Below are 13,402 nucleotides of genomic sequence, written 5' to 3' on the forward strand. Positions count from 1 at the left end.
GGTCAGGGTCGCTGCTGCACGACACGTACTCAACAACAACGTGCCATGCTGGGTGGGGGGAGGCTGTGTCATTGAGCAAAGTGACCAGCTGTGTCCTGTTGCCTCTGAGTGGAGTGGGAGGCAAGCAAGGAGGAGCCGGGCCATTCAGCTCTGTAGGCGACTGGGAGGGGCAGGGTGGGCAGGGCGGGGCAGGGTGGGCAGGGCGGAGTGGTGGGCGGAGCGTGGGGAAGGCGGGGCAGGGAGGGGCAGTAGGAGGGATAGTGGGAGGTAAGCATCTTCGCTTACCTGTGCTTGGTGTCTAAGACTTTGGATACGTCCTTGTTGCTTATTTCACTCTCTCTCACTTGCTCTGTTAAGCTCTTGCGGACTGAGTTTTGCATCCTGGAACACAAGACACAATCAGGCCTCCCTTCCACAACACAAGCTCATTATGATAAAGTTAGGTATTTGAAAACACATTACTGTCCCACATTGAGTTCATATTATCAGGAGTAAATTCCCAATGTTATGAAAATATGGTCGTATACAAACAAATTCTTATCAGTTAATTCACAGAACATATAGAATATTTTCAGGCCTTTTATACCACAAGCTCTTTCAGATAAATCCTGGTATTTGATTTATCCCATTCCATGTCTTACAAATACATCCTGAAACAAGACAGAACCATTTCTCAAACATCACTAACTTACCCAGACAAAATCATGTGCTTAATTTACATCATTTATGATGTTACAACTTGCAAAACAATTCAAGCTTTACACCAGCTCATTCCTAATGCAATAGTCTGGCACTCTGATCACCTTAGAAGAGCCTGACAGCATACTTACATACTTCACCTTTATCGCCTTGACAACAAATTAACCTGAATGCCATACATGCTATTCATTCTTTACCAAGAAATGAATTACTAAATTAATAAAGATAAGTAAATAAACAAGTAAAATAAAATAAAACAGAAGACTGAATAAACAAATAAATAAATAAACAGATAAATAGATAAACAAATTAAGTAAAATAAAACAAAAAATATGTAAATAAATGAAATAAATAATATAAAATTAAATAGACTGAAACAAAATAAACAAGTAAATGAGTAAACACATAAGTTAATACATAAAATAAATAAGAAAATAAGAAAACAAATAAATAAAGATACAATAAAATGTAAAGTAAATAAATACACAAATGAATATATATATATATATATATATATATATATATATATATATATATATATATATATATATATATATATATATATATATATATATATATGAACATTTTTACACTAACACCTCCATCATCAACATATAAATAAATAAACAGATAATTAAAGTAAAACAAAAACTACATAAATAAACAAATGAAAAAATAAAAGGTAAAACAAGGTAAAAAGCAAGTAAGTAAACACACAAATGAACAAATGAATAAACAAACAAATAACACTAACACTTCCATCAACACAAACACACAATCCCACCACAAAAGACACCACCAGCATTACGTACGTCTTGGTGGTGACATCCAGCAGGAGACAGGACAGGGGGATGAGGATCACTCCGAACCAGAACACCGGGGAGGAATACACCTGAGGAATACAAGGCAGAGGTACCCATAAGCCTTCACTCATAAATAACTCCGGGTGATTCATACTTAATTACTTGGATCCTTTTAACTGATAGATACTTACAGGGGAGATTACCTTAAGTACTTAGAGATGACTGTCATGAATGAGTTGGAACTTCTATTGTATACTGCTATGATGAAAGTCAAGTTTGTCTTTTTTCCTGTTTTTTGATGGTCTGTTTTTATTTTGTTCTTCCTTTGGTTAAATTTAATTGACTAACTCTTGTACTCTTAAAACCTTATTTCAGTTATTACCATTCCTTCAGTCAATGAACTACTGTTTCTTCCTGCTTCATGATGCTTTATGTCAAAGCCACCTTAGTGCCCAGTGATTAAATCAAATTTCTTAATCAACACTTGTACTCTTCAAAGCTTATATCAATTACTATTCCTATAATCAATGAGGTATAAGACCAGAAGCACATCACATCTCCAGCACCTGCAGGTAGATGCCAGCCATGTCAGGAGCCATGGGCAACACTGGCCAGAAGTTGGAGTACACAAGAAGGAAGATGAACCAGGATGCGATGGAGCCCCAGATGGCAAGGTGAGTGACCCAGGTCCAGGCGTCTGTCTCCAGGCCGGCCTTGAGGCAGACAGTGATGACCACATAAGTGTACACCATGTTGCCCACCATGAGGTAGCCGCCCACCCTGCCATGGCCCCACGCCACGTCCTGCGTCATGCTGAAGTACGGCAGCACGAACACCAGCACCGAGTGGACCAGCGCCAGCCACACCCACCACAAAAACACCTGCACAGGATGACAGGCTTTAGTGATTGGTTGATTTTTTGTGCTGCATGGGAGGAAGTTATTTATTCACTTATTTCTGAGCTGCATGGAAGGACATTATTATTTCTTTTATACTGCATGGATGGTTACTTATTTATTTAATTTTATTCTATTTCTTCTATTCTTTTTGCTATTTCCAATCCCTACTGAGGCTTCACCCATACCTTCCAGTTGAAGTGCGAGCCGCTCTGGGACTCTCGGTATAACTCAGGGTACTTCATTCGAGTTTCAGCACTGCAGGAACGGTCAAAGATGCCCATGACCAGCGGTGGGGCGGCAGTGAACAGCTGGAAATAAAGTGACTCATGAAGAACACAGCCTGTAGAGAGACTGAGTTTTCTAGCACACTTATGGCACTGAATGAACACACTTACACACTTTCTCCACACACCAAACACAGCACACATTTCATAAACTAAATGAATGCACCACCACACTTCTTCCACATATCAAATACACTTCCATCATTAACAAAACACACTTAATACATTCTTAGCACACAATACACTTCCTACACCAATAATACACACCTACACACTCCCTCCACCCACTGCATACACCTCCACCATTAACAGAACACACTAACACTCTGAACACATACACTGTCACAGAACACACCACCACACTCCTTCCATACACCAAACACAACAAACAATTCCAGTACACCAACTATACATTCCCTATAGATATTAAACATAATGATACTTTCTTAACATATACACTGCAGCAAGGCACAGCAACACCACCAGCAACACTCACCACATTGTACATGGCGATGCTCCACCGTTCAAACAACACCTGCCCTGACCAGCCTGACATCGCCGCCCACCACAGCTCAATGACGTACAGGCAGATATTTTTGTAAAAGCTATATAAGATCACTTTACACAAGCGACTGTAGTTCCACGCGCCATGAACGAACAGTAATCTTGCCAGAAATCGGAACTGAAAAGGGAGAGAAAAGATGCTTTGTTAGCTTTATCTTCATTGAGGAATTAAGACAGTCAATGCAAAAATGTAAGTGAGAAGAGCAGAAATTTTAGCCATGAAGGTCTTTAACTGTATAGTTTATTCTTTTTGACATGGCAAGAAAACAAGAGTTACAGAATGACTTTTTTTTCACATAATCATATACCAAGGCTGTCTCCTTAGAAACAGGGGATAGCCAAGACAAAGCACACAACTCTCACATTCACACTCATTCACACTACTCTCTCAGCCCCTTAGCACCTTCTCCTGTCATCAGGTTACAACATTTCTTGAGCCACTCCTTCAGAACACCCACCTGGCCGATGGCATAGTCTGAGGCACAGGCAGCCTGAAGACCCTCCAAGCCAGCAATGCCCACACCCACATTGGCTTTCTGAATCATGGCGACATCATTGGCACCATCACCAATTGCCAGCGTGACTGATCCCGTCTCCCTCGTCAAGAGTTCCACCACCTGGGGAGTGACACTTCCAGTAAGTGGTCATGGCCAGAGCAATGCACCATGCCAGGACACACATGGCAAAGGTAGCAAACTGTACAAGTGTCAAAGATAGGAGAAAGATGAGAGAAAATAAGAGATTTCTCTTTTTACAGACAAAAGAAAGGACAGCAGGATGAAAAGAAAGAACTGGGACATAGAAAAAATAGGACAGTACTCATAAAGGAAAAGGACAGAATTGTGAGGAAATGGGAGATTTCTTTTTTTAAGGACATAAGAGAGAATAGCAAGAGGAAGAGAGAAAACTGGTAAGTAAGAAGGTGCTCTATCAAATGAACACAAAGACAGCCATGCTCACCTCAGCCTTCTGGCTTGGAGACACCCTACAACAGATGACACTCTTGCAGGAGATACACAGGTCGAGGAAGTCCTTGCGCAGGTCTGGTGTGAGGGCGTAGATCAGGGTCTTGCCATCGATGATCAGGGCTGCCTCATTCTCTCGCTTCAGCTGCTCCCCAAACTCCACCACGTGGCGGTTGATGGTGTCCCGCGTCTCCTGTGAGGGACAGACACACAGCATTAGCCTTTCACAGCAACACAAATGTTTTCCTTCAACCCTTCAATGCTAAGGTCACCCATGTGAATAAAAGAATGTTTCCAAGAACAGAGAAAGGAAAAAATGGACTTAGGCAAGAAAAAGAATATGTAACAACAACACACAGCCCTCAATAACCTGGAGGTGAAGTACTGCCATTATCTTGCCTTTAATAGCAACAACCATAACTTTCTAGACACTATTTAAAAGCTAAATAAAAGTTAAATAGTTCCTTACTCTAAAAAAGACAATATTAATCTTCTGTTCTCTCTCTTTTCTCTTCTGTGCCTCCATGCAAACAATCCTTACAGTGTTATGAAGGTCAAGGAAATCCAACCATAGCAGTAAAAGAGTTAAGGACCAAAGGAAGCAAAATGGAATCATGGAAGAAGTAAATACTGTTGTGTCCATATAAGAGATGCTCAGATATGTATGATAAATATCTAATTTTTTTGGACTGCAGAACATCAGGTATAAAGTAAAACTATGCTTGGAAAATTATCTTATCATAATATGACTTGTACTTATTAATTTTTCACTCCATAAACCATATATCTATCCAGCTATTTATCTCTTATCACTCCATAAATGATCTACCTATCTATCTATCTATCTATCTATCTATCAGTGAAGCACCACTCACATCCAGGGAGTCGGTGTTGAGGATGATGAGTGGCATCCCTTGGTTCAGCAGGTGACAGGAGTGGCCAATGTTGATGGCTGTCTCCTGCTTGTCTCCGGTCAGCACCCACACGTGGATTCCAGCCTTCAGGAGGGATGCTATGGTCTCTGGAACCTGTAACAGAGAAAACTTACATTGGTCCTCATATACTTTGCTTTCTATTCCTTTAACTGTCCCTGTTATGGATATTTTGAACATCTGTACTAATATAAACTCTGAGAACCAGATACTGAAAATGAGACAGATAATGTGAGAATATAAATGAATTGATAAATAAATAATCTGTTCTGTTGCTCAACACAGTAAGAAAAGTTGAAATTTTGAGCCCATTTGGTAAAAACATGAATAAAAACATAAGCCAGAAGGTGTAACACATCATAAATAGATAAGAATAAAGAACAACAATGCCAGGTTTCAACACTGCTTCCAAATCATGTCACTAATTATACTCAGACATCCCAGTGAGTCAAACAGAACGGCCAAGTGTGAATCACAAATCCCCCCCAAAAAATAGCCCAGTAAGTCAGACAAGCCCAGGAAGAATCACCACAAGTCAAGTAAAACAGTCTAGTAATAGCCAAATAAAACAATCCAGTAAGAGTCATCAAGTAAAAGCCCAGTAAGAACCCCCATGTACCTCATCCTGGAGCTTGTCTTCAATGGCTGTGGCTCCGAGCAGTGTCAGGTTGTTCTCGATGAGTTGTGCTGCGTCCTCCAGCTTCTTCTCGCGGAACTGTAGTGCAGTGCTTGCCTTGTGATAGATGTTCTTCCATTTCTGCAACACACAATGCATCACCTAAGTCTCCACACAACACACAAATGGGCTGTCTGTGGCTTGAAGCAACACATGATGTGCCACACCAGTTTGCAATATTAAGATGTTTCTTTGATTTGTGAAATCACTAGATAATCTCTAATTAGAGATTTAATACATAATTAAAACATGTGAAACCTTAAATGAAGGAAGAGATAGAAATGGAACCATGGACTACAATATAACATCATCTCTAAAACTATCTAGAAGTGTGTGCTCTCTTATACTTAATGATAAAGTTGCATGACTACATCCTTCCACAACAAACTGCAAATACATCATCATCATTTCAATTATCATGCTTATTTTCTCCTACAAGGCTGGACATCAACAAACACCAGAAATAGCAACACATATCATGAAACTTTAGACACAATCACCAAGCAATCACACATATATAGCTGTAGTACAGGCAGAACGTACATCATAAAACTCTTGTGATATGTCAGCTGTGGCATAGCACAGTGTCCTCAGTCCCTCGCCAGCAAAGTCCTCAAGATGCCTCACAATGACATCCCTGAATTGCTGGCTGTCCCCAAGGCGCTCGTAGATCACCTGAAGGAGGAGTAGAGGAGTACAAACTGAGTAATGAGGAGATTATACAAATAAAAAGGAGTATAGAGTGAGTGATGTGGAGATTATAGGAACAAGGAGTACAGAGTGAGTAATGTGGAGATTATAGGAATGAGAAGAAGTACAGAGTGAGTAATGTGGAGATTATAGGAACAAGAAAAATCAAGATAATCAGTTTTCTAGTTGTATTGCACTAGAATACTGTTGCACTGAACCAAAAATGCCAGATATTACACAATTTAATTTCTGTAGCAAAAAGTTGGTGAAATCTGAAATATTACTGTAATTCTAATGCAGTTTTGCAGCCCCAGGACAGACCTACAAGTATATGGATTAGTTATAATCAATAGCATAACAATGTACTGTATTTACTTCCTATGTCCACTGATCTGCTATGAATCTTTTGTCACATTCCATAGGGAGACTGTTGGCAAATCAGTAAACTTAAGACTGAGGGAAGAATCTAAGACAGTGGAAGTGAGTGCAGAAAGTTACTTGACTCATGACCACAACTAAACATGGTATGTGAGGGAGAGCATTACCGTGTCAGCACCCTTGCAGTACAGCTTGATCTGGCCATCCGGAGTCTTGACAATCACACTCATACGTTTGCGTGCCGAGGTGAACTCCAGCACGTTGAGCACCTCGTAGCGCTCCTTTGTTCCCAGCACGTCCACCACAACGCAGTCCGGTGTGCGAGTCTCAAACACAAAGCCAAGTTTCTGTGCACCCTCCACCAATGCTCGTTCATCTGGGAAATACAACAAAGATTATATTACATTTTTTTATGTGTGGCTCTGGCCAAGGGGAACAAAAAGGAAGTAAAAAAAAAAGAAAGATAAAATAACTCTGAGATGCCAATCCATAAAGAGAACAGACTATAATATTATAAGAAAATGCATGAAATTACCACATATTCTGATAATTTCTTGTCTTGTCTATGTTGTTCTTGAAGTAGGATTGAAAGCACTTACTCAGGAATGCTTGAAAATTATGTATATTCTGATACTGACTTGATGATCACTTGTTTAATACCTAACTGAATGATATATGTAATACACCAAAACATTTATATGAACCTTAAATGTGTGTAAGTGTGTCTGCAAGCTTACCGGGTGAGGCAGCATGGTACTTGATGGCACTGTCAGGCCGGCCCTCATCTCTGTCCGGGATGACAGTGTGGCAGACAGCAAGCATGATGAGAAACTGCCGAGCCATGTCAGAGCCTGGCCCGCCACTCTCCACCAGTACTATCAGGTCCTGCACGCTGCGACAGGGAGAGCTGACTCAGGGGAACGTAAAGCCACCATTAGATGCTGCATAAAAGTACTTCACACATCTAAGGCTAAGTAAAGTCCTGCTGGAGTTTAAGAGTGAATATAAAACAGCAAAGTAAAGGTAAAGCTGCCAGTAGATCATGTCTCAAAGTGGCTCACAGATCTAAGGCTAAGTAAACAAAGTTTTGCTGGAGTTTAAGAATAAATATAAAGCAGCAGTCAAGGTAAATGTTTAGCTGCCAGTAGATCATGTCCCAAAATGCTTTTTTGTTTATAAGAAGGAATTCAATGAAAAATATTAAGTAGCAATCAGGGTAAATGTAAAATTTCTATTAGCTCATGTCCCAAAATGCTTCAAATATTAAAATTAAATTAAAGGTTGACTCTATAAATATAAAACAGCTATCTTAGATCTAATAAGCTATGAATTTCAAGTAAAGCATGCTGCAGGAATCTAACAGCAAGATCCTGTCCCAAAAAAGGTTCACATATACAAAAAGAAACAAGAGCATGAACAAAAATGATGCACTAATTGCTAACCGACTTTTAATAATGAAAAAGCTAACAAAATAAACAACCATATTTCATCTAAGACTAAGAATGCTAAAACAAAATAAGGTGCAGGAATTTAATAGGATTTTGACAGGCTGTGAATGATATACAGAATAGGGTATAAGAATTTACCATGATCCTCACAAACTATGAATAATAAAATATGGAAAAGGAATTTTAACATAATCTTAACAACCTATAAATAATACAGTAAAATCCCTCTTATCCGGCATCAACGGGACTGCCGACATGCCGGATACTTGAATAGAAGTGAAATTATGTCCACAATCACCACCCTACACTCACACATCTTACCATAACAAAGATCACCTGATCACCATGCCACGCATTGCCACCCGCACTGCCACCTCACACTCACCAACACACAGTTGTAGCATTGGGCCTGTAATTGTGACTCCTTCTGATCTTTTCAAGCTGAACCACTCATATAACACTTTGTCCATCATTTCACCCCGATGATACTGCAGTGTGTGACGATTTTCCGCTGCCTTTGGGGTGTCGGTGGCTTTCATGTAATCCCGCAACTTTTTCGTTTGGGATTTAATGTCATAAATAGTTGATGAGCCCACACCATATTCCGCCATTAGTTGCTGTCTGCTTTCACCTCTCTCTAATCGTCGACAAATGTCTACCTTCTGCTTAAGTGTAAGCACAACACACTTCCTCTTTTCTACGACTTTAGGCATGACGAAGGCGTCAAGGGATAAACAGTGCACACGCGGGACTGAGTCACTGAGTAAACACAGTGCAGTGTGCTCTGGTGGCGAGGGGACAAAGTATGCCTCACGCGGGAATTTTAATCAATTTTATGAGTACACATTGATTTTTTATTTATTTTAAGGCTCGGCGAAAAATGTGCCGGATACTTGAAGCTGCCGGATACTCGATTGCCGGATGAAAGGGATTTTACTGTAATGCAAAATAAGGATCAAGAGCTTAACAAACAATCTTAACAAACTATGAAACACAAGAAAAAATAAAATAAATAAAGTGCAAGAATCCAACATGATCTAAACAAGCCACGAATAATAAACAAAAATAAGAAGCAGGAACACAACACCAAGTAAACAATGCATCAAGCCTCACCTCCCATCACTCATACTGTAAACATTGCCTCCAACACTGCATCGCTTGAACTCCATAATGTTGCAGGTGAGTGTTCCTGTCTTGTCGGAGAGCACGTACTTGACCATCCCAAGCTCCTCATTCAGGTTGGAGGTCCTCGCCATGGCCCAGATGTTGTTCTCCTCATACAGCATGTTGATATCATTGTTGATGAAGCCAGCCTGAGTGTGGTAGTGAGGTTGAGTTCCTGGTTTGTTTGTATATTGTCCTAAGCCTATATTGTTCTGTTTCTTCATCTGTCTCTGTGTATTCATTGTCATAAACACTTCTTTTTTGGTAAATGGGACTACTATACACCATACAATACAATTTAAAGTATGCATAAATCCACTTATGAATTTAAACTCCTCTTTTCCTCACCTGTATGAATCTGACGACTTCTAAGGTCACCTGCAGGGAAATGGGGATCAGGTTGTTGAAGAGAATGATAAACGTAATGAAGTTGATCCCAAAGTTGAACACACTCAGATCTGAAAAAGAAAACAATAAAGTGTATAAGTTATCATGGCAGTGATGATAGTAGTAGTAAAAGTTGTTATAGTAGTAGTAGTAGTAGTTATTTACATTCCTTTATAATTTCACCTGATCTAAGCCAGTATTTCTCAAGCTCCATCTAAACACCATTAATTTAACCTAACCTAATGTAATTTCAGCTCACCTAAGCCATAACCTTTCAAGATCTACATGAATGCTGCTAACTTAACCTAGTCTAAGTAACTTCACCCAACCTCTTCCACTACCTTTAAAGATCCATCAGAATACTGAAAGCTTAATCTTACCAAACCAAAGCAAACCAAGCTTAACTTAACCTAACATAGTGTAATTTCACCCATCCTAATCTGCTACCTTCTAAGATCTACAAAAATGCTGCTAACTTAACCTAAGCTAACCAAAATTAATCTAACTTAACTCAACCCTATGTAATTTGACCTAACATAAGATCAAGATCAACAAATACTGACAACTTAACATAACCTAACCTAACATAACTTACACATGCCACTAGCTTTCAAGATCCACCTGAATACTGCCAACTTAACTTAACCTAACCTAACCAAATCAAACCAAACTTAACCTAACTTGACCTCACAAATAGCACTAGCTTTCAAGATTCACCAGAATGCCATTAACTAACCTTCCCTCAGCCAGGCCCAGACATCCCAGGCCACCACAGCCCCGCCCGACTCACCATCCAGGGAGAGGTACCAGTGGAGCTCGGCCGGCCACTGTGAGTTGCACACGGCCATAATGAGGCACAACACGATGAGCAGGAAAAACAGCAGGATGATCAGGTTGTTTGTCTGCCTGTCCACCTGAAACATGAATCACCGTAAAGTTAGTGCTGTGTTGACACAATTTGAAAGTAAGATGAACTGTGGATAGGAGTGATAAGTGGGTTAAAGTGTGTAAATATATTTCATGCAAAGACAGGTATTTGTAGGCCTGGTGGCTTGTTGCAGCTTCCATTATGTTATGTTATGTTACTGTCACTACTGCACATTACTTCATTACTACATTACACAGAGAGATGGAGAAATTATTAACTTGAGGTATTAACGTATAGATAAGAATTAAGGGTTACTATATTGCAAGATTCATGCAGTGAGATAGCATACTGATGTTTGTCACTCATATGAAATGATCTAATGCTAATCTATATTAATGCCTATTCCTTGCCACTCTCTCAAGGAACTGAATGTATGAGAGATGTTCCCATTCCCTTCTGTCCATCTAAGGTGTGTTTGTGCTGGTGGTGTTCATCTGTAGAACCGACTGAACCCGCTAAAGTGTAGGTAACTCTGTATTGACTCATATATGTTACGGAATTGACGAAGTGTCACGACATTGATGTACTGCAATACTTGTTTTACCTATTGATATACTTTTTTCTGTTATTCTCAATATTAGTGATAATATGTTAATTCACAGGTTTGACCGCTTCTAAATACAAAGAGCGCGTAATGCACAACTCATTTCAGTCACCTCCAGTACAATACATTAATAAATGTCGGATGGCACTTACAAGTTATATGGTCCAACATAATACAAGTACTATAAGTTATACACAGAACAGATACAGTCCATTACAATCTAAACATACAAAGAAAGAATACTATGAATAACACCACACTCTATCTCATAATCATCCCCTTCAACAAGTACATTTTCCATTGTGGTGATTCTATATTGTTGCCTCAGGACGGACGGACACACACACACACACACACACACACACACATACAGAATGAACTAAGTGAAGACGTTGTGAATACCAAAACCGTCCATGCTTTTAAGACCAAACTGGATAGATACAGAGACAGGATACTATGAGATTACTCCCCTCCCGTAAACCACAGCTAGGTAAACACACACACACACACACACACTCACCGTGGAGCGTTTGAGAGGTGCTGAGGTAGCAGAGTTCTTCATAAGCTTTGTCTCATGGCCTGTGTAGATGACCAACCCAAAGACCCAGTTGGTATTCTGTAGCTTGGCACCACGCAGCAGCACTTGATCTGGGCACAATGGCACAGTCCTGCATGTTACAGAAAGAAAAGATACAAGAGAATCCACTACCAGGTAATATTTAAGGGAATATAAGCTTTTATCATCATTGTAATTTTGGAAGACTCAATTTGTGTTTGAACTGTTGTCTTGTTTTATCTATTAGAGGCATTTTTTATATTTCTTTAAAGGATGACACATAAATCTCTCTCTCTTTCTCTCTCTCTCTCTCCCCTTCATTCTTATTAATAGTAGTTTAAGGAGACTAAAAGCATCAGTCAGTACAGTTTTACAATGTCTAATATCAGATCAGAAGCAAAAATGTAAAAAAAACATATTAAACATCAGAATCAAAACTAGTCACACAAGAGGTCACACATTCAGGGTCACACAGTCAAGGAGGGATCACTCACGGTCGGCTGGTCTCCTTGAGGTTGCCAGTGAACTGGTAGAGGAAGCGGTTGGGCGCCTCACACTCCACCTTGCCCGACAGGCTCATGAGGTCCCGCGCTTCCAGCAGGTGGGATGTCTGGGGCAGGCCCTGGCGGATCTTGAGGTTGGTCTCGCCATCCAGGTTAGCTGTCTCCACGTAGCACAGGGCTTGTGGTTCACTGTGGGGACACAAGGAGGTTACATGGATAATGCTGAAATAACATTAGCGTTTTCATCTGAGGGCTATGTTAGGTTAAGTTTAGATTAATTCACCTTATTAATTACACTGTTAATCATTCACTGTGTAGATTATGAAAAGTGTTAACTGAACCCATAACTTTGACAACACACAATGAAACACCAATCTGTCAAGACCAGCAGCTACCTGGCTTGATTACTGTTTCTTTCAACAAATTCTGGCTTCATTGGTATGTTTTCAAAATATTCAATACTAGATGATGGAATTCTGTGTTAATTACTCTCTTCTTTTAAATATTTTACAGTCGATGAATAAAATTTGGGGTAAATTACTATTTTTCCATTATATCACAGTTACATGAAAGAAATTTGGATTAATTACCATCTTCTTTCAGACAGTTTACTATTGAAGGAATAATGAAGCACACTATCTCACCCTAATCATATTGCTAACTCTCTGGTGTCTCATCTGTCTCACCCAAACACACAGCCCCTCACAATACAATACAAGTCCACACACACACACCTGGAGGCGAGGAGGACCAGGTCGGCGGGAAAAAACTTGTTGTTGCGCACCTTAACGATGTCCCCCACCTGTATGTGGCGCCACTTGATCCACTGCCACTGTCCATCCTTCAGCACCTCTATCTCCCTCTTGTTCAACTCGTCATCTGCCCGGTGCCGTTTCTGGCAAGCCAAAGAGTAGAGAGTGAATAACAGTCTTTTATTCATGCTGCTCATTATCTGTTACTGTTATCTTATATGACTTTCACT

At 39.9% G+C, this 13,402-nt stretch overlaps 1 protein-coding gene across 1 annotated transcript in view; it reads right to left on the bottom strand.

Annotated features, from left to right (window-relative positions):
• The window catches only part of LOC135113572 (probable phospholipid-transporting ATPase IA), a 93,481-nt gene that overhangs the window by 20,479 nt on the left and 59,600 nt on the right, over positions 1–13,402 (bottom strand). Inside the window, 18 exon segments of the mRNA XM_064028852.1 lie at positions 286–381; positions 1,512–1,591; positions 2,069–2,383; positions 2,587–2,709; positions 3,182–3,367; positions 3,708–3,866; positions 4,210–4,407; positions 5,090–5,242; positions 5,766–5,903; positions 6,366–6,497; positions 7,058–7,266; positions 7,628–7,797; positions 9,452–9,651; positions 9,851–9,960; positions 10,680–10,803; positions 11,882–12,029; positions 12,412–12,609; positions 13,155–13,315. Of these exon segments, the coding sequence (XP_063884922.1) occupies positions 286–381; positions 1,512–1,591; positions 2,069–2,383; positions 2,587–2,709; positions 3,182–3,367; positions 3,708–3,866; positions 4,210–4,407; positions 5,090–5,242; positions 5,766–5,903; positions 6,366–6,497; positions 7,058–7,266; positions 7,628–7,797; positions 9,452–9,651; positions 9,851–9,960; positions 10,680–10,803; positions 11,882–12,029; positions 12,412–12,609; positions 13,155–13,315 (2,900 nt within the window).

Source organism: Scylla paramamosain, chromosome 26, assembly GCF_035594125.1.
Source record: "Scylla paramamosain isolate STU-SP2022 chromosome 26, ASM3559412v1, whole genome shotgun sequence".
Lineage (NCBI taxonomy): Eukaryota > Metazoa > Arthropoda > Malacostraca > Decapoda > Portunidae > Scylla > Scylla paramamosain.